Below are 25,256 nucleotides of genomic sequence, written 5' to 3'. Positions count from 1 at the left end.
ACGAGCGCAGAGTGCGAGCCAGCGCCGACTCCGCCAACCAAGCCCACCACTCAATCTCAGCAGCAGCAGCTCGCAGTGCTTGCTGTGCTAGACTAGTCTGCCTGCAATGAAGTCACACGAGTTCACAAAAATCAGCGAACCACGGCGAAGGACGGGCGATTTTCCAGGTTGCGAACTCGCTCAGCCTCCTCGCGCTGCTGCTCGCTCAAACCACTGCGCACACCGCCGCTGGTTCGCTTGCCGGTGTACCAGACTGCTCATGGAGCTTATACGACCCTGCTCGCCCGGTCGCCCGCTGAGAAGGATGCTGTTCAACGCACTCCACCTCTCCAAGCCATTCTCATCGCACGCCTCGACAATCAGCCCTCGTCGCCGGATTGGAGCGGTTGGGATGTGCCGAGGGACGACTAAGAGGGGGGAGGCTGGCTTACCACCCGAACGAGAAGGTGAAGCGGAACCTGTACAGCTACTCGCTGTCCTCCCCGTTCTCCCCGCTCGAACTGCTCGCGCCAACTTCTCTCGTCACACTTGCACCAGGGACGGCAGGACTAAGAATATGCTGCGGGAAGCTACGAGTCGCCCACCTCGCCTCGGCCCCGGCCCTCAGAACCTCCTCGCCCTCGGTACAAACCGTTCCTTCCCAATCTCCCTCTGCGCTTGCGCCTGCGCGAGCAAGCGATTCCAGTGCTCCCTGCGCGCTTGGATCATTTCGTCACGCACGCACGGCCGGTCCGTGGGTTTGCTCGAACTGCTGCCAGGTGGTCTTCCAGGAGTCGCTGGATGGGTTGGTGCAGTAGACGACCCAGGCAGAGATGTCGATCTGCGATAACTCGGTCAGCTCCCGGGTGACTGTTGAAGGGGAACGAGTACGCACGTGGATGAAGCGAAGAGGGGCGACGTAGGTCCACTGCATTGTTGACGACCGACGAATCAGCGCATCGCGCAACTCTTGAGCGTACAAGCCTGCTCACAAGGTAGGTAGGCTCAATGTGTCCCCCAAGGACTCCAGCATGGAAGGTGCTCAAGACCTCGAGGACGAACGCATCGACCGTACGCCACCTCGTCGGAGCGTTCGGGAACCTCTCAATGTCCCAACGCAACTTGGACTGCAAACCCCTCGCCCTCATGAGGACCGCCGGACGGTCGTCGGTCCGACTGAACGCCCGCTCGAGCGTCTCGACGACTTGGCGGAAAAAGTCCTTGTCCGGTCCTATCCCATGCACAGTCGCCTCGCCTTCGAGGCGGACGCTGATCTCGTTACACATCGCAGCAATCTGAGAGTGGAAGTAGGAGTGGTAGTCGATCAGCCGTTGCTCGTCGGTCGGCGTGCGAGGGTGAAAGGTCCGCGTGAGGAGGCGCGTGGGGTCGAGGAGGAGAGGGTGAGTTGGAGGGAGAGGCGGGGCGGCGACATGGATTGCTGCCCACTCAGCGGAGAAGAGCTCGATGGGAGGGCGGGATGGGGGCATCGTATGAGGGAGAAGAAGACAGACAGAGTAGCGAGCGAGGCTTGTGAAGACGGAGGCGCCGTGGACCTTGCCGTGGACATTCCGCCTGCACCGCTCATCTCCTTCCTCACCCGGCCAGAGCGTCCAGTGCGAGTGAGCTGCCGGACTTGAGCAAAACGAGCGCCAAAGCTGGAGAACCGAGGACTTTGCGTTGACCTTCCCAACCCTCTACGATATGCGCCATCCTCCTCCTCTACCGGGTTGACCATCAGTCTCCCTCTCCATGTCTAGAACGCCATACCGCTGCGCCTCCCAACCGGCACAAACTCCGACTTCGCAAGCGAGAGCTGCCGTTGAAACGCCTGCCTGCGACTCTGAATCCGACGAAGGTCGTCGCGCATGTCGTCGAGGTGGTGGGCGATGTCGTCGTAGTAGAGTGAGTTCCAAGTAACGTTGCGGCAGAAGCGGTACCAGGCGCGCATGTCGATCTGCAAGAAGCCAGACGGGTCAGTTCCCTGCGCACGAGCCGTGAAGAGCAGAAGGAGGCGAGCAACGCAAGGAATATTGAGCGTACGTCGATATAGAGGATACCAACTACGTCGGTCCACTGAGGAAGAAGGCGTCAATGAAAGAACAGTAAAAGCGGAGAGAGGCTTCGCAGCGTACGAGAAAGGCTTCGTCCAGGTTTCGGTGCACGAGCTGCCCATGAAGTCCCTCGAGTGTGAGGATGATGAACTCGTGGATGGAGCGGCTGAAATTGGGGCGGGTAGGGTAGACTTCGACATCGTGACGGAGCGTAGGACCGATCCTCTCGACCGCAACGCGGACGGCATCGGCCTGCGCAGGATTCGCCGGTCCATGCGGCGGCACCGACGCTTGAATCCGCCTGCTGAGCGCCTCCAACCTGGTCCTGAGCCACGTTCGGTCGACAGCCGAAATTTGCCTGTCCTCGCGAAGGGCCTCTGTCGCTTCCACGCACGCCCTCGACACGTCATTCGCAAAGCTGAGGTAGTTCTGGAACTGCGCGTCCACGTTGCCGCCTGCGGCTGGAGCTAGCGCAGCCAGCTGTTGCGGGCTGAGCGTCGCGCCCGAAAGAGGCGGCGCGGCGAGGTGGACGCTGCGCCAGAGCTGCGAATTGATGAAGACGGCTGCTTGGTTCGGCACGCCAGGCTCGTCGTGCTGATGCGCCATCTTGGTTGTCGGCAACGGTGAGAGGAGAAGAGAAGAGAATAGCGAGGAGGTGAGGCAAGACGCGGAAGATCCGCGGACGAGGCCTGCCAAACAGCGGTGCTCGATGCGAATCGTGAGCGGATAAGCACCTTGCGAACAACCTAGACGGCGCGAAAGCAAAGCAGGAGGTTTGCGCAGGGCCATCCTTCGTTCCCTCAAGAGACCAGACCCTCGAGCGTGGCCCGCGTCTGCCGCCGCTCCTCACTGCGTCGCCAACTCGAGTACCCCACGCCCTCAGCGCACCGTAGCGAGACGCGGAGACGACCGCTGCGAGCTGGAGGAACGAGACTTTGCCTTGACCTTCCCAGCGCTCAGAAACCCACGCCGTCCCGCCTCCTCATCCGCCACGATGATCGCGAGCCACTCCTCCTGCTTCAAAAAGCTCTGCCGTTCCTCCTCGCGACAGGCAGAAACTCCGGTTTGGCGAGCGAGTGCTGGTGCTGAAGCGCCTCCCTGCAGCGCTGGATCCGCTCAAGGTCGGCTTCCATATCCTTGAGGTGCCGGCTGACATCGTCATAGTAGAGCGACTCCCACGGCTTGTTGTGGCAGTAGCGGTACCAAGCGCGTGCATCGATCTGTGCAGAAAAAACGGGCGTCAGTTTCCTCCAGCGAGTGCCAGCTCAGCGAGTGCCAGGAAAGCGAGTGTACGTCGATACAGAGGAGCGCGACTACTTTGTGCCACCGGAAGAGAGTAAAAATCAGTGTTCGCATGGGGGTAACAGCTGGGAGAGAGTCGCAAACCCACGAGGAAGTCTTCATCGAAAGGCCGATCTCCCCGAAGCTGCAGCTTGCACTCCATGAGAATCCAGGTGAGGAAGCCCACGATCGTCCACGAATCGTCGCGGTTGCGGCTGACTTCTACGTCGGAGCGGAGGCTGGCCGTCACCCGTCCGAGTGCGACGCGCACGGCATCGTCCCGCACAGGGTTGGCAGCGGCGTGACGCGGGACCGACGCCTGGAACCTGCCGACAAGCGCCTCCAACCTGGATCTGAGCCAGGCTTGATCGTCACGCGAAAGCCGAGCGGCGGGCGAGTGAAGGTTGTTCATGACACCTGCACGCTGCTCCGCGACAGTCTGCACAATAATGGGTGAGCTGTCGAGCGGTGTTCCTCGTGTCCGGCGGTGCGAGTGCAGCTGTTGCGCATCGAGTGAAGGGACGATGAGAGGCGGCGCGGCGAGGTGGACGCTGCGCCAGAGTGGCGAATGGACAAGGCTGGCGACCTGGTTCGGCCTGCGCGGATCGTGCACCTCGTCGGCCATGTTGAGTGCTAGCCCGGTGAAAAGAGAGAGGAAGAGAAGGAGGAACGAGCGAGGCGTCGCGTTCGGGGGGTAAACGTCCGCGGACAGCCCCCGAAAACCACCGACGTCGAGAAGCGAGACAATGTAACAAGCGAGCAAGCAAGCGAAGCGAACGAAGAGCAAGACGACGGCGCACTTGGCAACGTCCTTTCCACCCTCCTTCGAGGAGTACTACCGCAAGTACTGCCCCTCGCCGCGCGCATGCAACATCTTCGCGCTCGACCTGGCGTCGAGGAAGAGCGAGTCGGTCTCGCCGACGTCTTCGAGGGTGATTTCGGTTCGGCCGGAGAGTTTCGAGAGGATCGAGGCGGGGGTGAGGAGCTGGAGGGCGTAGCTGTGAAGCAAGTCCACCTGATGAATCAGTCGAGGGTCCTGCCAGTGCAGCGCGACGAGAAGATGAGGAGAGCCCGTAACGCACCGGAGTGAAGTCTTGACGCCGTTGTCCGCAAGCTTGTCCAACGCCTCGGGCTGGACCGCCAACCCCTCGACCTTGGCCCTCGTGACTAAGACCGTCTTGATCTCGTCCCTCGAGTAAGGCATCGTGCGCACAATCATACAGCGGTCAAGCAAGTCGATGGGAACGCCGTGGGGGGAGACGATCCCTTCGCCGCCCAGCGAGCCAGGTTCGGATTCGGTGCCGCGGATGGTGGTGAGGCCTCGGTTTGTCGCGAGGATGACGTGAGGAGAGATGGTGGATTCGAGGGCGCGGTTGAGGTAGGTGAAGGCTTCGATGTCGAGCATGTGGACCTGCGCCGAACGAGCGTCAGCGGGGGTGGTCTCGGCTAGGAACGTCGCTTCGCGCACCTCGTCGATGAAGAGTACGCCCGGGATCAACTCTGCAATCCCCTGGTCGATATACGAGTTGACAACCTTGTTGATCTCGGCCCTCAGCTTGTCCGTCACTTCCGTCCTGCGACCCTTGACGAGCTGTCCCATGACGCTCATGATGTCCTGACCGCCTTGAGGTCGCGCGTTGGCCATGTCGAGGTCGTGGAGGGTCACGTCTTGGACGATCTCCTTCTTCTTGTGCACGTCGCCCTTTGGCAGGGGGACGTACTCTTCCGCCTCGAGGTCGTACTCGGTCGCGTAGGCGTCTGATCGTCCGACGCGCTGTGCGACATGACCAGGGCTCAGCATCAGCTCATCTCTCGCTCGGGGGAAGCGGACCGAAAGCCGCCTCGCAACGCACCTTGACCGCACCGGTGTTGGCCTCGATATAGATGACATCCCCGACCTGCACGCGTTCCTTCTGTATGCTCTCGTAGATACTCGGATCGAGTCGCAGCTGCTTGGTGCCCTTGGCCGTCTTGAGCGCGATGACGACGTGCGAGATCGTCTTGCCGTACCCGCTCAAGGGGTTTTCGGTTTCAGCGGGAGTGAGCTCGGTCACTTCGCCTTCGTAGACCTCCTTGGTCTCTTTCACACGCAGACCTGTCCGAAACGAGCGAGTGAGCGGGGGAGGAGACGAAAGCGAGCGGAAAGGGAAGCGCACCAATCGCCCTCCGAAAGTTCTCCATCAACACTTCAGTCTTCTTGACCTCCGAGCTGAAGACCTCACTGCCGACCATCGGGCAGAAGGGGACCTTCTGGCCGAGTTCCTGCGCGACTGCGAGCGCGAGAGCCGTCTTGCCTGTCCCTGGTGCGCCGGCGAGGAGGAGTGCGCGGCCGGAGAAGCGGCGGGACTTGATCAGCTGGACGACAAGGCCGCATGCCTGCACTCGGACGTGGTGAGCTCGCCTTCCCGGGGGAGGAGCGGGATCCGCACCTCTCGCGCTGCCCGCTGGCCGACGAATCCAGCGCGGTCGGCATGCGCAAAGCCGTCGTCGTCGAGTCCGAGTCCCTTGATGTGCGAGTGGGAAGCGATGCGAGACTCGCGCGAGCCCTGCGGTACGCCGGTGGTTGCTGGCATGGTGCGTCGGTTTCGGATGAGGAGGGGAGGAGGGGGAGCGAGTGGACGGCGCGGGATGGGAGTTGGACTGGCGCGTAGCTCTGAATCACGCGATTCTAGCCAGGTGGTAGCAGTCGCAGTCTGTCCGAGCGATGAGTGAGCAAGCGTGCCAGGCGAGCGAGTTGGGCTGTCTCTGGCCAAGTCCTGACCTCGTCTCTCGCAACTGGCCGTGCGGGTGTGCAAACAAGTGCAAGTGATGTATGAGAGTGTACTCGATATTACTAGACAGTAAGCGAGTGCATTAGACGGTGTTGCTGAGTGAGCTTGGGTCGTCCTTGCCTTGCTCGCTCGTCGCGGTGTGTGGCTTGGTCTCCTGGTAACCGGACTCTGCACGGCGTACCCCTCTGCCTGGCGCAGCAGTAACCCCCCAACACTGTACAACACACACCCGAACCACCCCCATCCACAACCATGCCCTTCCTCGACCCAAAGAACGCACTCGCTCACCTCGAGTTGTACTCTCGCGGCGATGGCCTCTCGGTCCGCGAGTTGATGGACTCGCAGAAGCAGGGCGGTCTCACTTACAACGTGCGTACACTCGCGAGCGAAATGAGGCGGGAGACGCGAGCTGACCAACCCTCTCCTCCTCGCAGGACTTCCTTGTGTTCGTCGACTCGCACCCCTCCCTTCCGCCCGCCTGCCCGCACTGATGCACTCGCCAACAGTCTCCCCGGTCACATCGACTTCCCCGCCTCGGCCGTCTCGCTCGAGTCGCGGGTGACCAAGAAGACGGTCATCAAGACTCCGTTCCTCTCGTCCCCCATGGACACCGTCACCGAGACCGACATGGCCATCGCCATGGCTGTGCGTCTACCCTCTTGTCGGTCACGCGAAGCCCGAGGCTGATTGCGGTTTCGTGACATAGCTCCTCGGAGGGTTGGGTGTCATCCACCACAACCTGCCGCCCCAGATGCAGGCCGACATGGTTCGCGCCGTCAAGAAGTGCGTGTTCTCCTCCGCCCGGTTCAGGTTGTTCAGGCGAAATTAACCCGCCCGCCCGCAGGTTCGAGAACGGCTTCATCACGGACCCGATCTGCCTGACGCCGAAGAACACGGTCGCTGATGTCTGGGCGATCAAGGAGAAGCACGGATTCTGCGGTATCCCCATCACCGGTGCGTTTCCTTCCATCCCTGTGACCGTTGAGACCCGCATCTCCGCCCGACATGCTCGCGAACTTCTCGTGATGAACAACCATCAATTTTCCTTCGTTCTACCGAACATTGAGTTTGATCACTCGTTTTAACAAACCGTGTGGAGACCATTGATTTCTGCGTCCTTCGGGTCGCCTGACTATTGTTCGCGAGCTTCGAGGTGGATATGCGGGCGTCTCGACAGAGACTTGCCCTTCAACAGCTTTAGACCGTTGGTGAGCAACTCGCTGACACTCGATGCGTTCGCGCAGACTCTGGCAAGCTCGGCGGCAAGCTCCTCGGCATCGTCACCGGCCGCGACATCCAGTTCCGCCCCAACTCGGCCTCGCTCGAGTCGGTCATGACCCAGGGCGCCGACCTCGTCACCGGTCCGGCGGGCATCACGCTCGAGCAGGCGAACGACATCCTCCGCGACTCGAAGAAGGGCAAGCTCCCGCTCGTCGACAAGGAGGGCCGTCTCGTCGCGCTCCTCGCCCGCTCCGACTTGCTCAAGAACAAGGACTACCCTCTCGCGTCCAAGAAGCCCGACTCGAAGCAGCTCATCTGCGCTGCGGCGATCGGAACCCGCGCGCCGGACCGCGACCGCCTTCGCTTGCTCGTCGAGGCCGGACTGGACGTCGTCGTGCTCGACTCGTCGCAGGGCAACTCGGTCTACCAGATCGAGATGATCCAGTGGATCAAGCAAGAGTTCCCCGACCTCGAGGTCATTGCCGGAAACGTCGTCACCCGCGAGCAGGCCGCGTCGCTCATCCACGCCGGTGCGGACGGTCTCCGCGTCGGCATGGGCTCGGGATCGATCTGCATCACCCAGGAGGTCACGGCCGTCGGTCGACCGCAGGCCACCGCCGTCTTTGCCGTCGCCGAGTTTGCGCGCCAGTTTGGCGTCCCCGTCATCGCCGACGGAGGCATCTCGAACGTCGGACACATCGCCAAGGCGCTCGCGCTCGGCGCGTCGGCGGTCATGATGGGCGGCTTGCTTGCCGGCACGACCGAGTCCCCCGGCGAGTACTTCTACAACGAGGGCAAGCGCCTCAAGAAGTACCGCGGTATGGGCTCGATCGACGCGATGGACGCCGGAACGGTCAAGGACCACAAGAAGGCGGACGAGATCGACAACGCCGCGACGTCGCGCTACTTCTCCGAAGGCGACGCGGTCCGTGTCGCGCAGGGTGTCGCCGGCGCAGTCCAGGACAAGGGCTCGCTGCGCAAGTTCATCCCCTACCTCTTTGCCGGCCTCCAGCACTCGCTTCAGGACATGGGCACTCGCTCGATCGCCGAGATGCAGGACGCCTCGTTCGACAACACCCTCCGCTTCGAGCTCCGCACCGCCTCGGCACAGCTCGAGGGCGGCGTCCACGGCCTGCACTCGTACGAGAAGCGCCTCTTCTCTTAAGCGCCTCTCACTACACCTCCCCTCTCGCATTTCCCCGCCGCACCTAGACGTTCTGTATCTTTCGGCTCTCGCACGATTGTCCCCGCGAGCTTTGCCGTTTATTCGCTTACCCTCTCTCTCTCTTTCCTCGATTTTAGTTTTGCTGCCGCACGATCAGGCTGCAACGAGGCGCCTACTGTATTCGTCGGCATCCGTCGCGACGTCTTGCGAGTTGTCGTCACTTTCTCTCCTCCGCCTCCTCGCCACTCATCTCTTACGCTCCTGCTGAGGTTCGCCGACATGTGACAGCTATTCGATGCGTCCTTTCTGCCTCCTGCTCGCCAGCTGCGGCACGCTTTCCCGACTTCACGTCCTCGTCGACGGGGCCCTCCTCGCACCGCCTACATCTCGCCGCCGCAGTCGCCCACGACTTGTCCTGCACGTGCATCGGGACTCTGAGCCGTAGGGCGATCCACATGCCGGATCATCCGCGGAAAGCGTCGCCTTCCGCGCTGTTGGTGCTTGTCACTCTTCGCTTTGGCCCCCCCTTCGCTCTCGCTGCTTCAGTAAGTCACTTCTCGCCATTCGCGATGTCCCCTCGCCTAGTCAACGAACGGCAGTACGACGCCCTCCTTCGCCAATCCCGCCTTGCGGAACCTCCGCTCGTGGGAGTCTCGCACCTTCCCCCCAAGGAGCTCGCGTCCTTCGCGCCGCCAGTCAGCGCCGACCGCCAAGCGCGCATTCTCGCCCCCGTGACAGCGACAATCTCGACCCTCTGCAAAAAGCTCGACGACAAACTCCACGACACCCATCTGCTCGGTCTGGGAGACTCGGAGTGGTTTTGTGACTTGTTCTTTCACCTGTCGAGGAGGCTGGACGAGATGAACAAGGGCACCGAGCTGAAGAAGGAGACGTATGCACGGGCGATTGATGCGAAACTTCGAGGCGACGTCGAGGACCAGATTCGAGGCAAGTCGGCGCGTGTTCGCACGATTGGCGGTCTCATCGTCCAGACGCTTCAAGAGCTGCTTGAGATGCTGGAGAAGGGCGAGCAAGTCCCGCACGACTTCCTGGTGCGTTCCAGCTGGGGACGAACTATCCTTCTTCCCTTCGCTAACCCTCACCTCGGCAGTGGAAGGACGTCGTCTCGCTCGAGCACATCGACGTACGCTCTCAATAACCTCTAGTCTTCTCGAAACTCGGTACAAAAGGCTGACACAGCTTCGCAGCTCGACATGCTTGCCTGGGTCGCGTACTGCTCCAACCCAAAAGGCGCAGGCTGGCAGGGCCTCCTCCGCCGTCGCAAGCCCGGCGTCGCCGTCTCGAACCGCCGCATCGCTCTCCACCGCGGCTTCTCCCTCCAACACTCGTCGAAGCCAGAGTTCCAGGTCGAGTCGCGCCAGGACTCGGGTTTCTCGACGCACTACGACGATTTGCTCAAGGCGCATCCCTCGGGTTATCACTAGGCTTCACTCCTTCTCATGCTGTTCCCTCCCTGTATCACGGCTGGAAGAGGCGGGAAACAGACACCGTGTTTTGCAACGACAGACTATCGGGCTGGTCCCGACCCCTACTCGCCAGCTTCTCCTGCCCTGCTCCTGCACTCATTTCGCATCTTGACGCCTCCTAGTCGTCCGCCTCGATACCGAGCCTGCGGAAGATCTCATTGACCGGAACTTGCTCGAGCGCGGCGAGCTGTTGCGTCGAAGGATCAGATCGTCCGCTTCCGTCTCCGCTCTGTGCGGCAGTCATATGCATCACGCACTTTGCCGACGATGACTTGCACGGCGTCCTGGCGCGAGAAGCGAAGCCGTGTCAGTGGGTTAGGAAGGTCGTCCAGGCAAGTGAGCGGGGGAAACGAGGTCTGCAAGCCGCACCTTGCGCTCGTTGTACTGCGCACGGATACAACAGTCAGTGCCCATTCATCGAGCGCGAGCGCGAGGCAAAAAGAGGGGAGGCGAGCGTACGAGGTGAAGAAGCTCGATGTGGTCCTTGACGCTGGCAGGCGAGCTCAGTCAGCTCGTTCCGATCCTCACTCTGCCCGCGGACGAGCTCGCAACGCACATCTTATCGGGATCAGCACCCCTGCGAGCCAGAGGAAGGCGTCAGTTCCCCTCTCTCTTCCCTCGCTCTCTCTCGCCGCGAAGAGAGCGCAAACGCACCCAAGCGCCTCCTCCAACTCCCTGCACTCCCTCCTCAACCTTTCAAGTCTCATCTGCGCCACTTCGCCCGTCGCGCGAGGTTTGACTTGCGTTTGAGCGGCGGTGGGACGCGAGGGCGAGGAGGAGGAGAGGGGGGAGGGATGAGCGGCGTGTGAGGGACGAAGGGGGCGGAAGGGGGATGAGGCGGGCATCGAGGGTGTGTGCGAGCGGGAAGCGAGGCTAGCGAGGGGAGATAACGAGGTTCGAGTGAAGGGAAGGAGGGAGAGAAGCGAGAGGGAGAGCGAGCTGGTCACTTTCGAGAGAAGACGGCGTCTGGCAGCTCGAAATGAGTTCATACAGTATCACAATGCCCGAACGACACGAAGGAAGGCTACGAAGCCTCTCCAGCGAGCGGTCTCTCCCTACTTAATCTCGCTACACCCGCTACGCATCCTTCTTCCCCTCCGTTTGCCCTTGCACCTGCTCCGATACAGTGTTGGCGGGCTTCCGAGCGCCCCAGAACTCGCAGTCGTAGGTGAAGCTGTGCGTGCGAGGGAAGTGAGCGGGCTGCGGGTTAGGCGGAGGAGAGGAGAGGACAGAAGGGCGTACTGGTACATCCCTACGAGTAATGGACGATTAGCTTCAGCGAATCAAAGGCTCGTAGGAAGGAGGGAAGGTACGCACCAAGTTCGTCAGCCGTGTACCGCACATCCCGCAAACTCTCCCTCTTTTCCACCACGAATCCAACCATCTCCGCCAGCCTAATCACATCTTCCAGCCTATGACTCACACAATCAGCTTCGAGAAGTGCGAGGAGGAAAGGAAGAGGGACGCACGGGAGCTCCATCCCTGGGTTTCCGTAGTACAGCAACGGGCCGAGGTTGATCCAGATCCCGCCGGGTCTGAGCGCGCGGTAGATCGTCTCGAAGTAAGAGACGATGTTCGAGGCCTGTGACACGTGCGTAAGCTGGTGTAGATGGGGGAAAGAGGAGGGTGCGCACCGTGTCGATGAAGAAGAGCGTCACGACAGCCTCATGTCTCCCCTCCTCCTCTTTGCACAACTCCAAAAAGTCTCCCGGACAGAACCGCAGATCGACGTCCTTTCTCGGCACGACATCCGGAAAGCTAACCGTACGAAGGATGTTTGCTGCTGAGCGTTGGTGAGAGAAGAGGTGGATGTAGGGCGCGAGGGTGTGCTGGTTCGCAGTGTGCGTGCAGGTGAAGAGGAGCGAGGTGCCGAGGTTCATGAAGTGGGAGACTGGGAGGAGAGGAGGGTGAGCTTCGAAGCGGGGCGAGGGGGAGGAGGAGAGGAGGCAACGTACAGTCGTTTGCCTCAACAGAGAAGCCTAGGTAATCTCCGTCAGCAGTCGCTTCTCAGCATCGTATGAGAGCGCAACGTACCCTCGCAAGCGATCTCGTACGCCAACCGAGCGAGCCCACATCCGGGCACAAGGACCTTCTTCCCCTCGACCTCCCCGCCAAACTGTGCCCGCAGCGCCTCGAGTATTGGCGGAAAGAGCGCATCCCGTTCAGCCTTGCCGACCTCGCTCCAGTCCCTCACGAAATGTTTGAGCGTCTAGGCGAAGCGAAGAGGAAGCATTACATGCGCGAGCAAATGGATCAGGGCTGCTCCATAGCAAGAAGAGGCGACATGAGCACACCTCTACGACCCTCCCGTTCTCGTGATAGAAGTGACTCCTCAGGCCGACGGGTACGCCATCCCTCCTAGCCTGCTCAAGCCCAAGAGCGGCCAACTCGTCCGTCACGAGCGCATTCGTCTCTACCGCCTCTTCCGCCCGCTCAAGGGTCTTTTCCCATCCCAGCTTCGTCCCGAGCGTTCGATGTCTCCTCGGCATGCGCTCAAACGCAACCCATTTCCTCGAGAGGGCGTTTTGCTGAGCGTGCGAGTACTGCGAGAACGAGCGAATCGCAACGGCGAGGTCTGTCGGTGCTTGGAGGGCTGAAGGGACTGGTATCCGACCTAGCAGTCGGGCCACGGGGCGAGTTGCGAGGCGGTGGATCCGTCGGAGGAGGCGAGTTGGAGGGGAGAGGACGAGGAGCGAAACGAGCGAGAACAGAGCGAGGGTCAATACGAAGGCTAGCAGGCGGCTTTGTGGGCCTTGTGAGGGCGTCTGCAGCTGTGTCTGCCCGTCCACAGCCATGGTGAGCGTCGAGCAGTGAGCGGTTCGAGCGAGAGAAGCGAAGACGACGGCGACACCTCGTTCTTTCGCGCGAGTTGGACTGGGACCACTGTTCGAGATCGTTCGAGGCAGTCTTCAGTGTCCCTGTACCCGCCCAGCGCTTCCCTGAGCGAGAGCGGGCGACCTTGCTCGCGTTGCTCCTCGTCGACGGCGCGTTCTCTCTTGCGAGTCGACGACGACACTCTCTGCCTCGTACCATTCACGAGAGCTCACGCGCGACTGCTGCATGAAGCGCACCTCTCTACCGCCTGCCAACACCGCATCAGTCACCGCCGAACCACCCGCAAAGCGACCCGCCATGTCGACCACTTCCTCCTCCTCGCCCGCCTCCTTCCTCGTCCAGCGCCTGTCTGACAGCGCAAAAGTGCCCACTCGAGGCTCTGCATCCGCCGCGGGATACGACCTGTACTCGTGCGTGCCTTATACCTCCTCTCCCGTCTTTCCCAGCTGACCTTCGCATCCTCTTGGCTGGACAGCGCGGAGGACAAGACTGTCCCCGCGCAGGGAAAGGCGCTTATCAGTACTGGACTTGCCATCGCCGTGCCTGAGGGGACGTACGGACGAGTCGCGCCTCGGAGCGGTCTCGGTGCGTCTGCTTTCCTTCTATCTTCCGCTGGCAAGCCAAGCTAACTCCCTCTCGTCCTTGCTCGAATAGCGAGCAAGCACATGATTGACACCGGCGCAGGCGTGATCGACGCCGACTACCGCGGCGAAGTCAAGGTCCTGCTCTTCAACCACGCGAAAGAAGACTTCCAGAGTCCGTCCCTCTCCCCATCCCCTCTTTCCTCTCCGGCTGACGATGAAGTACTCAACAGTCTCAACAGGCGACCGCATCGCCCAACTGATACTCGAACGCATCGTCACCCCCGAACCTATCGAAGTCTCCTCCCTTACCGAGACTGCGCGCGGCGCAGGCGGGTTTGGCTCGACCGGCGGGTTTGGGGTCAGTGAGAAGGTGCTGGAGGCGGCCAAGGTGTTGGAGGCGGAGAAGGAGGCTGCGGCGAGTTCGAACTAGGCGAGCGAGCGAGGCAGGAGGGAGGCTTGTATCGGTTAGCTGTTACATTCGGTTCTCTCCGTGGTTTCCGCGGCTTCTAGTTAAGTAAAAGTCTTGAGAGTTCCTTCGCGCCACTTGCAGAAGCTGAGCAAAACGAGGTTGGCTTCGTCGAGGACACGGACAGGTTGGCGTCCGTCCATTTACCTCGTCTCCGCTTAACAGGGCAACGATGCTCGCGCTTGCCCAGAATGCTTCTTGGTGTCACGATTTGGCACGCACACCGCGCACAAGGGCCGCCGTTTGCCCGCCTTACGCCCTTCGCCTCCTCAGACGCAGCTGGTTCTATCCTGCGCCGCTAGACCGCTGGGCGGGTTGCGTCGGCTGTACAGCGCGCAGAAACAGCTGCAGATGGGCATACGGCTACGACCGCCGAGCTTGCGCGTGGTGAGCTCGCGGTATGTCTCTTCATCAGTTTGAGGGAAACAGAAGCGCTGACCTGACTTTGCCCTCTTCTGCGGGCGCTCAGTCACTCGCCAAACCATTTTTCAGGTGCTCCTGACGTGTCCGTGCTGCTGGAACGGGCGTCTGAGCAGGAGAGCGCTCTCCTCGACACCGATTTCTTGTCGACTCGCCCGCTTCACCCGCTCACTGTTTTGAGCCACGCTTCCACATCCGCGCAATGCGCTGCTTACAGGCTCGCGTGGTAGGCCGCCTGCGGTGTCAGGACACGGTCGACGAGGTCGGAGGATCCGCAGACGACTTCTCGAGCCACACTCCCTCGCTCTCTTCCTCTCGCCGCTCCCTTGCTGGCCCGGCACCATGTCGAGCAACTTCAGAGCTAGATCGCGCCCGCCCGGCATGCGCGTTGAAGTCCTCGACAACGCCCGCTTCGTCCACCGCCCGCTCGACGTTTCCTCCAGGGACGCCATCCCGCTCAGACAACTGTACGAGCTCCTCGACGGCCTGAAGACGCCTGACTGGGCCGAACCTCGACAGAAGTGGAATGATGCCGTCTCGCGGTTCAAGCGGGACATTCGGGCGCTGTTTCCTGAGACGGCATACGGCTCAGGCGTCTCGCGCGACTGGGCCAAGCGCCTCTTCATCTACCCTGAGCCTGCTCATGGGTCGTGGAAGGAGGTGCAGGAGCTTGAAGGTGAGAAGTGGGAGGACCGCGAGCCGACTGGACAACTTTGGTTCGGCGTCCGGCTCGCGACCGAGTTGAAGAATATTCGCGATGGAAATGGTGTCGATGAGGTCGACGATTTGGTGAGCTGCAGTTCTCTCATTCGCTCCGGCTTAGCTGAGCAGTCGACCTGACGATGCAGGCGGCAATCCACCACGACCTCAAGCACGTCAAGGTGGGCAGCTTCGTAGCCTGGTCATCGCAAAGCGTTCTGCGCTAACGGTCGTCTGCGCACCGCAGCTCGTTCTCCTCGGCTACCGCGCCGTCAACGTCTTGCAGCACAACTTCAGCCACGCTTCACGCCTCGGCTACGCCTTCTCCGACTTCCTCGACTTGCTCAACTCGATCAGCCCGCCTACACTCATGCATGGGCACCGCATCGACGAGGGTTCGGAGGACGAATTCGCGAGGTATATTGCGACGTACCCAGCGACGCTCGAGAGCGAAACTGACGGCGAGGCGGGCTGGCAGAAGAGCGGCTTGAGTTGCTGCAGGGTATGCAACGGTGCGAGTTTTCACGTTACGCTTCGCCAATTTTCACCTACGCTTTCCCTGCACCCGTGCCACATTCTCTCGGCGTCTCGACCGCCATCTCCCGCTTTGTTCCGTCAGCCTGCTCACCCGATTTGCCGGCATACTCTCGAATTCTCCTGCTTCACGCACTCTTCACAGCCTCGCCGGAAAAGGGCGAGCTCAGCATGTCGGAGAGTCCGCGGACAACCTTCCGCAGGCCTTCGCACTCTCTCTTCTCTCTCGCGCTTCTCCCTCCTCCGCCCCGCCACTTCACTGATGAGCGACCTTTCTCACACTGTCGGAAGTCGTCATCCTCACGAGCGTGCGCACGTCTTCGCCGCCGCCAGCGAGACCTGGAGACCTGCCGGCATATCCGGCCGCGACGCAATCCCGCTCGACACCTTCCACCGCATCATCCGCGACTTCTCCGTACCGAAGTGGACGAAGGGGGACCGCCGGTGGAAGGAGGCGTTTTACGACTTCAAGCGCGAGCTGACCGCTCTCTTCCCGGCGACGCCGGAGGGTATGCACGAGTGGAACAAGCTGCTGTTCCGCTACGACAGGCCGGCTCGCGAGGACCAACGTTGGCCCGACTTGCGCGAGTTTGACGAGGGCAGATGGAAGGGCCATAAGCGGACCGGCCAATTGTGGTTCCTCGTCCAGCTCACGGAAGACCTCTGGCGAATCGCGGGGACGAGGAGGAGGATCTGACGGACCCGAAGCACCTTGTACGTTCCCGCCCTCACTGCGATTTGCGAAGAAAACCCAATTGACGGTATATTCCTACAGGACGGCTTCATTGCCCCTCTTCGCGAAGTCAAGGTGACGACGCTCGCCGCTTGCCTGCATCTTTTTCCTCACGTATGTCTTCGCACATAGCACGCCCTTTTGGGTGTCCGCGCCATCTTCGTCCTCCTCCACAACTTCAACAAGGCTACGACAGCCGGCTACAGCTTCAACGACTTCAACGATCTCCTCAGCTCCATCGCTGCGCCTATCCACCACGATGGCGAAGTGCTCGATGCAGATGCGATGTCAGAACTCGAAGCGGCCGTCGAGGAGTACAAGGAGGAGATCAGGAGCAAGATCCGAAAGGCGGCAGACTGGCACAACCTCGCTGTCATGGTACGTCCAGCAAACGCTGCCGTTCTCGGCACGTTATACATTGCCATCACGGTCCGCAACAACAAGACATCTATCGAGTCGGGCCGCTGGAACGCCAAAGCAATTGTGCATGCCTTTTCTCCGTTCTTCCTCCGCAGGAATGCTGACAGGACCGTTCGGCAGGTCAAAAACGCCCAAGTTCTGTCCGGCTCTATAGTCAGCTCCGTTCCTGCGCACCATTGCGCTCTACAAGTTGCTGATCCTTCGGGCTTTGTACAGGATACGATCCGCCAAATCTCGGAAAGCCTGCCTCGCGCACCGGGGATCCCACATCGGCGCCAGGCAGCCAGAGGACTGGCAGGGCTTTGCCGGGCTTGGACGTTCAGGAGTTCCTCAGCGGCGTACGCTTGTCGAAGTCCTTGTCTCCGCAAAGCGATGCTGACCTGTTCGATCTCGACTGACTTCTGCAGCTCCGCGAGCAGCGCTCGCGCTCAAACTCGCGCTCATCATCTCCGGCTTAGACGATACAGCAAGGTTGGGAGGTTTGGCACGGTTCAGCCGGACATTCGCAGATTCTCGGCAGAAACTTTATCCTTCCTCGCAAGACACGTCGGTCTGGAAGATGCGGAGAGTGCAACAAGAGAGCACCGCGCAGGCAGAGTTTGACATTGCGCTGGAAGACAACCGAATCTACCGCCGTCCTCCCTTCTTCTTGGTTTGCACAAGCTCGAAGCCGTCCTCGTCTACAACCGGCTCCTGCCGTTCCCGTGGCGGAGGTGCCTCGCGCTCGATAGCACCCATCTCCTCGTCCTCGTCGTCCTCCGTCTCGTACTCGCCCTCGCTCGACGTTTCGCCCTCGTCCTCGTCGCCGCCTTGTCGCTGCGCCTCGAACCGCTGCTGGCCATCCTGCACCCTCGCCTTCTCCGCTGCAATCCTGAACTTCTCTGCCAGCGGGCCTTCCTTTGCGATGCCCTCCTCTCCCGCCCGAACCCGCTGCAAGCATTCCCGCCAGAGATTGACCAAATCCCGCGCGACCGTGTGCTCCGATCCGTCTTCGAGGTCGACGTCGAACTCGTTTCCAATCACGTAAAGGAGCGTCTGCTCGATCTCGTCCATCGGAGGGATGGGGATTCCTCCCTCGTGCGTCGAGCTGGATCCGCTCGCGCTCGCCGACCCCTCGCCACCTTGTCCACTCGTCGCAGTCGAGTAGAACAGGTCAACGACGTCCTCGGCGAGATGCGTCTTGCCCTGTCCGCCGTCGCCGCCCCAGCCGTGAGAGATGGCGAGCCGGAGAGCGGGCCACATATCGAAGAGGTCAAGGGCCGAGCGCGCGAAGAGGCCGAGAGCTTGGTCTTCATGCGACTGTTGAAGTTGCTGGGCCGGCTGGGCGGACGTTGAGGCCGTGGCAGACATGGTTCGCTGGTGAAGGTGATGAGGATTCGAGGGGTCGCAGGGAGAGTGAGGGTGAGGTTGGGGTCGAGGGGAACAGTCGTGCAGCTTTCCGATGAGTCTTGAAAGACGATCTGGAGATAAGCAGCGGACCTCGCACAAGCTGTGTGATGTGGCAGGAAGAGGAGCGGCGAGAGCTCGTCCAGGAGGGCGAAGGTCGACCTCTGAACATCTCGCTAGCGCCGCGCAGGGACTTTCTACAGCTCTCGGTGCTCTATGAAATGATGCCAGACCGCTCGGAACACGAACGACGTAGACTTGCGGATGTCGCCTCGAGAAGTCACGCCCAGTCTACTCCGCGCTCCTGACCGTGTCCACAGCAGCCCGCACAACCTCCTTCAGCTCGGCGACCTGCTCCCGCTGAGCCGCCTGCTCCAGCTGCTCCTGCACCTTTCCCTCCTTCAGCCCCTTTCGCACTCGCTCCTTCTCCTTCTCGTCCCCAATCTGACCCGCCATCTCGCCAATCACACGCCAAACTTCGTACACCCTGTGCCGTACGCCTGGCTCGTCGTCCTCCAGCAGCGCAACGAGCATCTCAACCCACTTGGCGTGGGAGCACAAGGCGACGACGATCTTTGGCGAGTACACGAGCGAGGTGAAGGCGCCGGAGGCGGCGAGACGAGTGGGTACGTCGGGTGAGGAGGCGAGGGCGAGGAGGACGTGTAGATGCGGGGAGGGCGGTTTGGAGGAGTCGGTCTCGGACGGCACGGAAGTCGGCTCGAAGTACTCGATGCCCGCGTCCGACGCGACGAGGTTGCAGATGAGCTCGGTCGCAGCGCGGCGGAGCATCGTGTTCTGGCTGAGGAGGAGCTCTTCGACAGCGGTGAGGAGAAGGGTTTCGGGCCGGTCGCGGAGTGTCAGGCGAGCGAGGGTCTCGGTGAGAGAAGGGTCGAGGGAGGCGATGTTGGTGAGGGCCATGATCGACTCAAAGCGAGGAAGGAGACCGAGGCCCTCGTAAGCCGCGGCTGGGGCGCCAAGGGGAAGAGTGAGGGCGGTTGTCGCTTCGAGGAGGAGAGGCGATGAGGCGGTCGGACCGAAGACAAGGAGAGGATTTGCTGTGATGAGGAGCTTGGCGAGACCTTGGATGGCAGGTGTGTCCTCGGTAGGGGAGAATGGAGACGGGAGATGGCGGACGAGGGAGAGCAGGAGTCGAGCGACCCCTGCCTGGAGAAGCTGACCGCGCAAATTCTGGGGCGTTACGAACGAGTGGAGAATTCGAGCGGCGAGGCGTCGTGTTCCTAACGACGGCGAAGTGCAGAGGTGGCGGATGGTCGGGACAGGCGAGGGGTCGTGCTGCACGAGGCGGGCTATGCGAGCTTCAACATCGCTCGTCGTCTCCAGCCGCACCGAGTCTTGCCCGTTCGCAGCCTTTCCGCCGCCAGAAGCAAACCGTTTCAGGCGCTCGACTTGGGCTGCCTCGCTCTTTGCGTCGAGTGGCGGAGGAACGGCGGTGAGGTGGTCGAGAATAGTCGCGATGGCGTAGTCCCGCGCAGGGGAAGACTGCGAAGGCTCCTTCGTCCGTGTTGAGAGACCTAGAATCGCGGAAAGGAATGCGGGATTGCTGGCGGTGGCTTTGATCGAAGGCGAGGGCGTGAGAGTGAGGTAGGCGAGGGATTCGAGCGACGGCAGCAAGACTCCGTCGTCGGGATCCGCTGGCGGTACTGCTACGCCGGCAATGGCGAGGCGCGCCGCTAGACGTGCCAGGTCGTCAAGAGACCATACGGATGAGGTCGAGTCGGGCGGAACAGGCGCGGACGGCAATCCAGTCGTTGAGGCCTCGTCTTTCCCCAGGCGCAACTTGATCACCGCGCAGCTAGCCATCGCTTTGCAGCGCAGGTTCCCGCTCGGATTGTCCTCGCGAGGCGACCCGAGCATGCTCTCAAGCCAGACTGCCGCCGACTTGCGCACCAAGCCTCGCAGTCCGGCATGACCTGCTGCCAAGGAGAGTAGCTCGACGAGCGCGAGCGTCTCCTCACCCTGCTTGCCCTTGCCCTTCCCGACCGGCTTCGAGACGAGTTCGACGGCGTCTTCGAGTCGCGAGCGAAGGGAATTCGGCGCGAGGAGGGAGGCCGCAAGTTGGGGCGCGACTTGCAGGACTGCGCTGAGCGTGACGAGCCCATGTACGAGATCTGTCGAGCCGGAGCCGGACAGGAGAGATTCGACCGTGTCCTGTACGCTCGAGCGAGTCGTCGAAGTGGGGGAAGGAGCGAGGAAACGGGCGAGGACGGCGAGAGCGACCGCTCGAGACGGTGCCGCGACTGCGAGAGCTCTTGAAAGCTTCTGTACGTCCTTCCTGTCGAGGTCGAGCGGGCCAGATCGCGCGAGGAGTCCTTTGAGGTCGTCTACTTCGCTCGGAGGCGACGAGGACGCAGAAGTCGTGACACTGCGTCGCGAGAGTGTCAGGCGGGCGTGAAAGATAGCTGTGGGTGTGTGCAGCAGTGTACGGACCTCCCATCCGCCATCTGTGCCATACTTGCGTGGTGAACCGGACGAAGGAATGGAGAGATCCCTCACTGCATCACGAAACGCTGTTAAGCTCGCTAGGACAGTACTTCTCGCGAACAGCGACGAGTGAGTGGTCTGCAATGCGATGACCATGCGAAATATGCGAAGTACAACGCCAACGTCCCTTTCCACCTCTTCAACCCCCCTCACTGCTTCTGCTTCGGCGCTTGTGTCTCCGCTTCTGCCTTTCCTCCCTCCGAACCTCCCGCTCCAGGTGCTGGTGCTGACCCCACTGCTGGCGAGCGACATCTCGCGCCGCCTCGGCCGTCTCTGCGGGACGGAACCGCCTCCTCCACATCTTGACCTCGTGCTCCCGCAGACGCCGCTGCACCTCCGTCTCGCCCGTCTGCGCCTCTTCGGCCTTTAACCGCTGCTCAACCGCATCGGGGAAGAGCGTCTCGAGCGCCTCGAGCGAGTATGGGCTGGTCATCGCGTCGTGCAGGCTGCGCAACTCGGGTTCCCTCGAAGCGTTCTCGAGCTCGGCAATGGCGACGATGGCTGCCGCCTCAGAGCGCAGGACGGACTGGAGGCGCGACGAAGCCGAGGGGTTGCCAGACGGCAGGAAGCGTAACGGCGAGCTCGAGTCGAGGAACGAGGTGGCCGATGTGCCGAGGTTCTCCTCCATGCGAGCGCGCTGCTCGTACAGAAGGAAGTTTGTGAGGGCTCGCCGACCCCAGCCGCGCACCCACGCTCGAGGATCCGGCACCTCGCGATGCCGTCGACCGAGGAATCGCCCCCGCCGAGCCTGTTGCGCGTACAGGCGCAGCATGATGGTGTACATCGACGGAGGTACGACCCAGCCCTCGTCCTTTGGCGGCATGGCGTCTCGATTCGGCCGCGACAGCTCTGCCGCCCAGCGTCCGTTGCGGAACACGCGCTCGGCGAGTCCAACATGACCTGCACGGGTGACGAGCTCGAGTAGGGTCGCGTAAAGGTGGAGAGAGCGGCCAGGAGGGGGCGGTTGGGCAACGTCTCGCACGCTGCGAGTCCGGTTGTAATCGAGTTCGGGGAGAAGGCCGAAGACGATGCGGTACAGATCTTCAAAGTCGGATTGTTGTGCGCGGTGTTTGAGGAGAAGGGGGACAGTCGTGGGAGATTGCTCGGCCGCAGCGAGGATCTGCTCGAGAGGAATCTTCTGGCTCGAGGCGAGGGCGGAGAAGACGATCGTCTGCGTGTGCTCGGTCGGGACGAAGCCGTAGTCCCGCATGCACTGCAGCAGTCGAGTCGCAAGGTCGGGCGACTCCATCTTGCGCAAGGCGAAGAGGATGAGGCCGTTGAACTGAGGCGCTTTGAGCGGCAACTTGCGCTCCCGCTTCGAAGAGCTATCGCGTTCCGACACGACGACGTCGTGACCACCGACGGCGATCTTGCTGTCAAGCATGTCCTCCATGATCCGCCGAAAGACCTCGCGGACCATCGCGAAGACACGCGCGTGGTCTTGAGCGTTCTGGTGTCGCCGCGATCTTGGCAGGAAGTATCGCGTCGGCGGAGGAGGTGGGACGGCCGAGAGGAAGTTGATTAGTTGTTGTGCGGGACGTGGATCTCGCTGGGGCACCTCGAGAATGCGTGCCCATTCGGCGTCCAGCGCTTGGGCGAGATGCGAGACGGCTGCGAAGGTTTCGTGGTTCGGGACGGCGAAGAAGTCGCCTCCCTCCCGTCGCATGCGGCTCCGCAGGACGAACAGGATGCGTCGGAGCTGCGTGTGCATCGACAGGCCGGGCGACGTGTGCGGCATCGACCTGAGCGCATCCGCCCAGCTCATTGAAGCCTGGTCAATCCGGTCCGCACCAATAGCGGCTCGTGCCGCAGCCAATGTCGGCCATACTCGCCTTTTCCGCCGCAGAGCCGACAGCCCGTACGACAAGGACATCGTCTCGTCCCTGAAGTTGCTATGCCGTGCGAGACGCTCGACGAGCGATTCGAGGGACGGAGTCGGGACCGAGATGGGTGGTCGGAGAGAAGCTGGTGCTGGAGGCGGAACTGGCGCAGCCTTCGTGAAGAAGCCGGACGCTGGCGGCGGTGCGGTGGTTGGTGCACGCTCGACGTCCCGGGGCGTTCCCCGCCAGGCTGCCGCCTCCGGTTCCGGCCCCCGCACGCGCTCACGCTTCGACAGACGCCGCACGACCACAGGCTGAACCTGCGGCGCCCGCACTTTCCTGCGCTGCCTCTGATACGCGCCGAGCAGTTCCCACGTCCGAGACCGCGCTTCTGCCTCGAGCTGGGGCAAGATCTCGCAGAACATGGTCGCGTCCCAGTGAAGAGAATTTCGCGCAATGATGACGGCGATGGGGAGGAGCTCCTGGGCGACTCGAGGGTCGTTGCTGTGAACGGGATCGTCGAGAACTTCGACAATCGCGTCGATGGCGGCCGTTGCTGGTAGCTGCCAGACCCACGGTTCGGGGCGGAGTTCTCGAAGGATAGGTGAGTCGGACACGGGGTCTTGCGGGAGGGGTAGTCGCCGTGGTATTCGCTGCGTGACGAGGTGGAGCTGGCGGAGGGTGAAGACGGAGTCAAGCGGGTTCTGCTTGATCTGCGTCGATAGCTGCTGCGCGAGATTGATGAGATGATTTGGATAGGGGTGCGGTCGTTGGAGAGGGTAGGCGAGTGGCAGGTCGACTTCCTCCTCGTCCGCCGGCCCTTCCATCGGTTCGTCCGCCTCGCTCTCGGGAGATTCAGCTGCCCGCATAGCCGTCCGACGCGCCCCTATTCCCGGCAAAAGGCAGCTGGCTGCGAAGATCCCGCCCATGTGAGCGAGGAGGAGAGAAGGGTGCATGGAGGGTCGGGGCGGAGCGACGAGTTGCGGGCGAGCTGAGGCTAGGGTCGAGTATCCGCCTGGCAGTCGGGGTCGCGCAATCCGACTCTGTGGAACAAGACGTGGTGTCCGACCGCCTCGGAGCAAGGCCGGCGAACCCATCTGTCGCGACAGAAAAGGCGAGGTCAGTTACACGGCCACGGCAGATGGGAGTTGTGGTGCTCGATGAATATCATCGAGGGAATCCTCGCTGAGCTCCCACAGTGCTTAATCGCCTTACGAGAGCAGTGCGAGCGAGTTTGCCCTCTTCCTCCCGGAACAACTGATGAAGGCTGGGAGGACGACGAGAACGCACCGCGACAGCCTGCTCGTCCACCAGATCGCCCGAACGACCTCTCGAGACCTAGCAGACAGTCCGGCGCAGCAGCAAGCGGGAGCAGTGGTTGCTGTTAAGCACGACCTGGTCTTCGCGGGTCGTCCTCCGCCAGTACATACGCTCGCTTGACTTCATTCAAGCTGGCGCTGCTGCTTCTATCTTCAAACTGCAGACAACTATGCTTTCGCCCGTCCGGCTCTCGCAGGCGATCGCCTGCTTTTCGCCCTGCTCCGGTCCTCCTTCGATTCGACGGCGGACGCACACCCGTTGAGGGAGGGTACGACGGGCTGCAGGCGTCATACACATCGCTGTGCTATAGGAGCGCCGCTTTGCAGCCGCGCAACAGCCACAGTTGCACATTCACCTCTTTCCGCGTTGCCGCCCCCGAGGCTCGGGTCGCTAACTTCGCGCTCCTCTGCCTCGCTTATGTACAGACAGTGCTTCCACGGACGGTGAGCCAAGACTTGCGCGATCTTACAGGCTCGGCATGCTGCAGAAGCGGTCCGGGACCTCTGCTTGCCTCCGCTTCCTCTCCTCCTTTTCCTCACTCTCTCGTTTCTTCCCATTCCTCAGCTTGCACGCCTATCCCTTCAACAGATCTTCTTATCCTTCGCATCGAGCTCCGCATGTCGTCTGCTGCTCCGACTACTTACCTCGGTTCGTCTCCCTTTCCGCCATGCCATCGGCGCATCCTCAAACTAAGCTTTCCTGGTGCAGTCACTGGCGCCAACCAGGGCCTAGGACTCGGCTTCGTCACCGCCCTTTCGAAGCGTCCGAATACCCTCATCTTTGCGACCGCGAGGAACCCCGACAAGGCCGATGACCTGAACGCCCTCGCTGCGGAGGCGAAAAACATTGAGGTGGTCAAGTTCGAGGCAACGTCGGAGAACGAAGCTGTTGCGCTCGCCAAGATTGTCGAAGAGAAGGCGGGCAAGCTGGATGTTGTCATTGCCAATGCCGGTGAGCGCCGCTGTTTGGCTGCTTCGGCGCTCTTCGAAGGAGACTCACTCCTTGTGTCGCGCAGGTATCGCCGAGGCCAACAAGGCCGTCATGGATGTCACGCACACGGACTTTGTCCGACACATCGAGACGAACGCCTGGGGACCCATCCTTCTCTTCCAGCACGTCCAGCCCCTCCTCGCCAAGTCCGCTTCACCTCACTTTGTCGGCCTTACCTCGATTCTTGGCTCACTCGGCACCGTCAGCTCGTTGCCGGCTCGCTCAACCGCATACGGCGCATCGAAGGCTGCGCTCTCGTACGCCGTCCTCAAGATGGGTCAAGAACACCCCAACCTGGACGCCTGGGTCGTCCACCCTGGCCTCGTGCAGACCCGCATGGGCAACCGCGCAGCATCCGGACTCGGGTTCGAGAAAGCGCCCGTCACAGTCGAGGACAGTGTGGCGGGTATCCTGCGCATCCTTGACCAGGCGAAGAGGGAGACGCACGGCGGTCGCTTCTTCGAGTTCACGGGCAAGGAGCTTCCGTGGTAGATTCCTCTCGCACTTTGTACCGCGTTGGACTTGTCATTCTAGCTATATCCTGTTGGCATTGAAAGGGAGAATCGTATGCTACAGCGCGAAAGGCGAAAGC

General features: G+C 61.7%; 14 protein-coding genes across 14 annotated transcripts; 5 read left to right on the top strand and 9 right to left on the bottom strand.

Annotated features, from left to right (window-relative positions):
* Positions 1-603: 603 nt before the first annotated feature.
* RHTO_05916 (uncharacterized protein) lies at positions 604-1,466 on the bottom strand (the record flags this gene model as incomplete). Its single annotated transcript, XM_016419577.1, has 4 exons — positions 604-663; positions 725-820; positions 875-907; positions 972-1,466. The coding sequence occupies 4 exons, from the start codon at positions 1,464-1,466 to the stop codon at positions 604-606; spliced, it is 684 nt and encodes a 227-aa protein (XP_016269638.1).
* Positions 1,467-1,732: 266 nt separating this feature from the next.
* On the bottom strand, positions 1,733-2,636 carry RHTO_05915 (uncharacterized protein; the record flags this gene model as incomplete). Its single annotated transcript, XM_016419576.1, has 3 exons — positions 1,733-1,933; positions 2,020-2,052; positions 2,112-2,636. 3 exons carry the CDS (start codon positions 2,634-2,636, stop codon positions 1,733-1,735), a joined length of 759 nt encoding a protein of 252 aa, XP_016269637.1.
* A 413-nt stretch (positions 2,637-3,049) lies between these two features.
* Positions 3,050-3,936, bottom strand: RHTO_05914 (uncharacterized protein; the record flags this gene model as incomplete). Its single annotated transcript, XM_016419575.1, has 2 exons — positions 3,050-3,250; positions 3,421-3,936. The coding sequence occupies 2 exons, from the start codon at positions 3,934-3,936 to the stop codon at positions 3,050-3,052; spliced, it is 717 nt and encodes a 238-aa protein (XP_016269636.1).
* A 210-nt stretch (positions 3,937-4,146) lies between these two features.
* RHTO_05913 (ruvB-like 1) lies at positions 4,147-5,884 on the bottom strand (the record flags this gene model as incomplete). The annotated part of the gene is made up of 6 exons (XM_016419574.1): positions 4,147-4,309; positions 4,394-4,722; positions 4,780-5,085; positions 5,165-5,406; positions 5,468-5,687; positions 5,741-5,884. 6 exons carry the CDS (start codon positions 5,882-5,884, stop codon positions 4,147-4,149), a joined length of 1,404 nt encoding a protein of 467 aa, XP_016269635.1.
* Positions 5,885-6,334: 450 nt separating this feature from the next.
* Positions 6,335-8,468, top strand: RHTO_05912 (IMP dehydrogenase; the record flags this gene model as incomplete). Its single annotated transcript, XM_016419573.1, has 6 exons — positions 6,335-6,451; positions 6,517-6,527; positions 6,589-6,727; positions 6,789-6,865; positions 6,927-7,036; positions 7,327-8,468. The coding sequence occupies 6 exons, from the start codon at positions 6,335-6,337 to the stop codon at positions 8,466-8,468; spliced, it is 1,596 nt and encodes a 531-aa protein (XP_016269634.1).
* A 569-nt stretch (positions 8,469-9,037) lies between these two features.
* RHTO_05911 (uncharacterized protein) lies at positions 9,038-9,913 on the top strand (the record flags this gene model as incomplete). The annotated part of the gene is made up of 3 exons (XM_016419572.1): positions 9,038-9,520; positions 9,580-9,612; positions 9,677-9,913. The coding sequence occupies 3 exons, from the start codon at positions 9,038-9,040 to the stop codon at positions 9,911-9,913; spliced, it is 753 nt and encodes a 250-aa protein (XP_016269633.1).
* Positions 9,914-10,073: 160 nt separating this feature from the next.
* RHTO_05910 (DNA repair protein, Swi5 family protein) lies at positions 10,074-10,800 on the bottom strand (the record flags this gene model as incomplete). Its single annotated transcript, XM_016419571.1, has 6 exons — positions 10,074-10,142; positions 10,213-10,239; positions 10,325-10,339; positions 10,415-10,445; positions 10,512-10,532; positions 10,610-10,800. The coding sequence occupies 6 exons, from the start codon at positions 10,798-10,800 to the stop codon at positions 10,074-10,076; spliced, it is 354 nt and encodes a 117-aa protein (XP_016269632.1).
* Positions 10,801-11,032: 232 nt separating this feature from the next.
* On the bottom strand, positions 11,033-12,750 carry RHTO_05909 (N2227-like domain protein; the record flags this gene model as incomplete). The annotated part of the gene is made up of 8 exons (XM_016419570.1): positions 11,033-11,129; positions 11,198-11,207; positions 11,273-11,367; positions 11,425-11,537; positions 11,590-11,846; positions 11,911-11,934; positions 11,990-12,164; positions 12,250-12,750. 8 exons carry the CDS (start codon positions 12,748-12,750, stop codon positions 11,033-11,035), a joined length of 1,272 nt encoding a protein of 423 aa, XP_016269631.1.
* A 265-nt stretch (positions 12,751-13,015) lies between these two features.
* Positions 13,016-13,804, top strand: RHTO_05908 (dUTP pyrophosphatase; the record flags this gene model as incomplete). The annotated part of the gene is made up of 4 exons (XM_016419569.1): positions 13,016-13,200; positions 13,266-13,375; positions 13,445-13,546; positions 13,614-13,804. 4 exons carry the CDS (start codon positions 13,016-13,018, stop codon positions 13,802-13,804), a joined length of 588 nt encoding a protein of 195 aa, XP_016269630.1.
* A 798-nt stretch (positions 13,805-14,602) lies between these two features.
* On the top strand, positions 14,603-17,249 carry RHTO_05907 (uncharacterized protein; the record flags this gene model as incomplete). The annotated part of the gene is made up of 8 exons (XM_016419568.1): positions 14,603-15,049; positions 15,109-15,141; positions 15,207-16,126; positions 16,202-16,301; positions 16,359-16,709; positions 16,767-16,799; positions 16,863-16,984; positions 17,054-17,249. The coding sequence occupies 8 exons, from the start codon at positions 14,603-14,605 to the stop codon at positions 17,247-17,249; spliced, it is 2,202 nt and encodes a 733-aa protein (XP_016269629.1).
* Positions 17,250-17,273: 24 nt separating this feature from the next.
* Positions 17,274-17,996, bottom strand: RHTO_05906 (20S pre-rrna processing of protein; the record flags this gene model as incomplete). The annotated part of the gene is made up of 1 exon (XM_016419567.1): positions 17,274-17,996. The coding sequence occupies one exon, from the start codon at positions 17,994-17,996 to the stop codon at positions 17,274-17,276; it is 723 nt and encodes a 240-aa protein (XP_016269628.1).
* Positions 17,997-18,323: 327 nt separating this feature from the next.
* RHTO_05905 (actin cytoskeleton organization protein) lies at positions 18,324-20,503 on the bottom strand (the record flags this gene model as incomplete). Its single annotated transcript, XM_016419566.1, has 2 exons — positions 18,324-20,415; positions 20,481-20,503. 2 exons carry the CDS (start codon positions 20,501-20,503, stop codon positions 18,324-18,326), a joined length of 2,115 nt encoding a protein of 704 aa, XP_016269627.1.
* Positions 20,504-20,673: 170 nt separating this feature from the next.
* RHTO_05904 (uncharacterized protein) lies at positions 20,674-23,451 on the bottom strand (the record flags this gene model as incomplete). The annotated part of the gene is made up of 1 exon (XM_016419565.1): positions 20,674-23,451. One exon carries the CDS (start codon positions 23,449-23,451, stop codon positions 20,674-20,676), a length of 2,778 nt encoding a protein of 925 aa, XP_016269626.1.
* An 840-nt stretch (positions 23,452-24,291) lies between these two features.
* RHTO_05903 (protein of glucose/ribitol dehydrogenase family) lies at positions 24,292-25,156 on the top strand (the record flags this gene model as incomplete). Its single annotated transcript, XM_016419564.1, has 3 exons — positions 24,292-24,322; positions 24,383-24,625; positions 24,690-25,156. 3 exons carry the CDS (start codon positions 24,292-24,294, stop codon positions 25,154-25,156), a joined length of 741 nt encoding a protein of 246 aa, XP_016269625.1.
* Between the last annotated feature and the right edge of the window lie 100 nt (positions 25,157-25,256).

Source organism: Rhodotorula toruloides, assembly GCF_000320785.1.
Source record: "Rhodotorula toruloides NP11 unplaced genomic scaffold Scaffold38, whole genome shotgun sequence".
Taxonomy (NCBI): Eukaryota; Fungi; Basidiomycota; class Microbotryomycetes; order Sporidiobolales; family Sporidiobolaceae; genus Rhodotorula; species Rhodotorula toruloides.
This window is presented reverse-complemented; position numbering and strand designations above follow the sequence as displayed.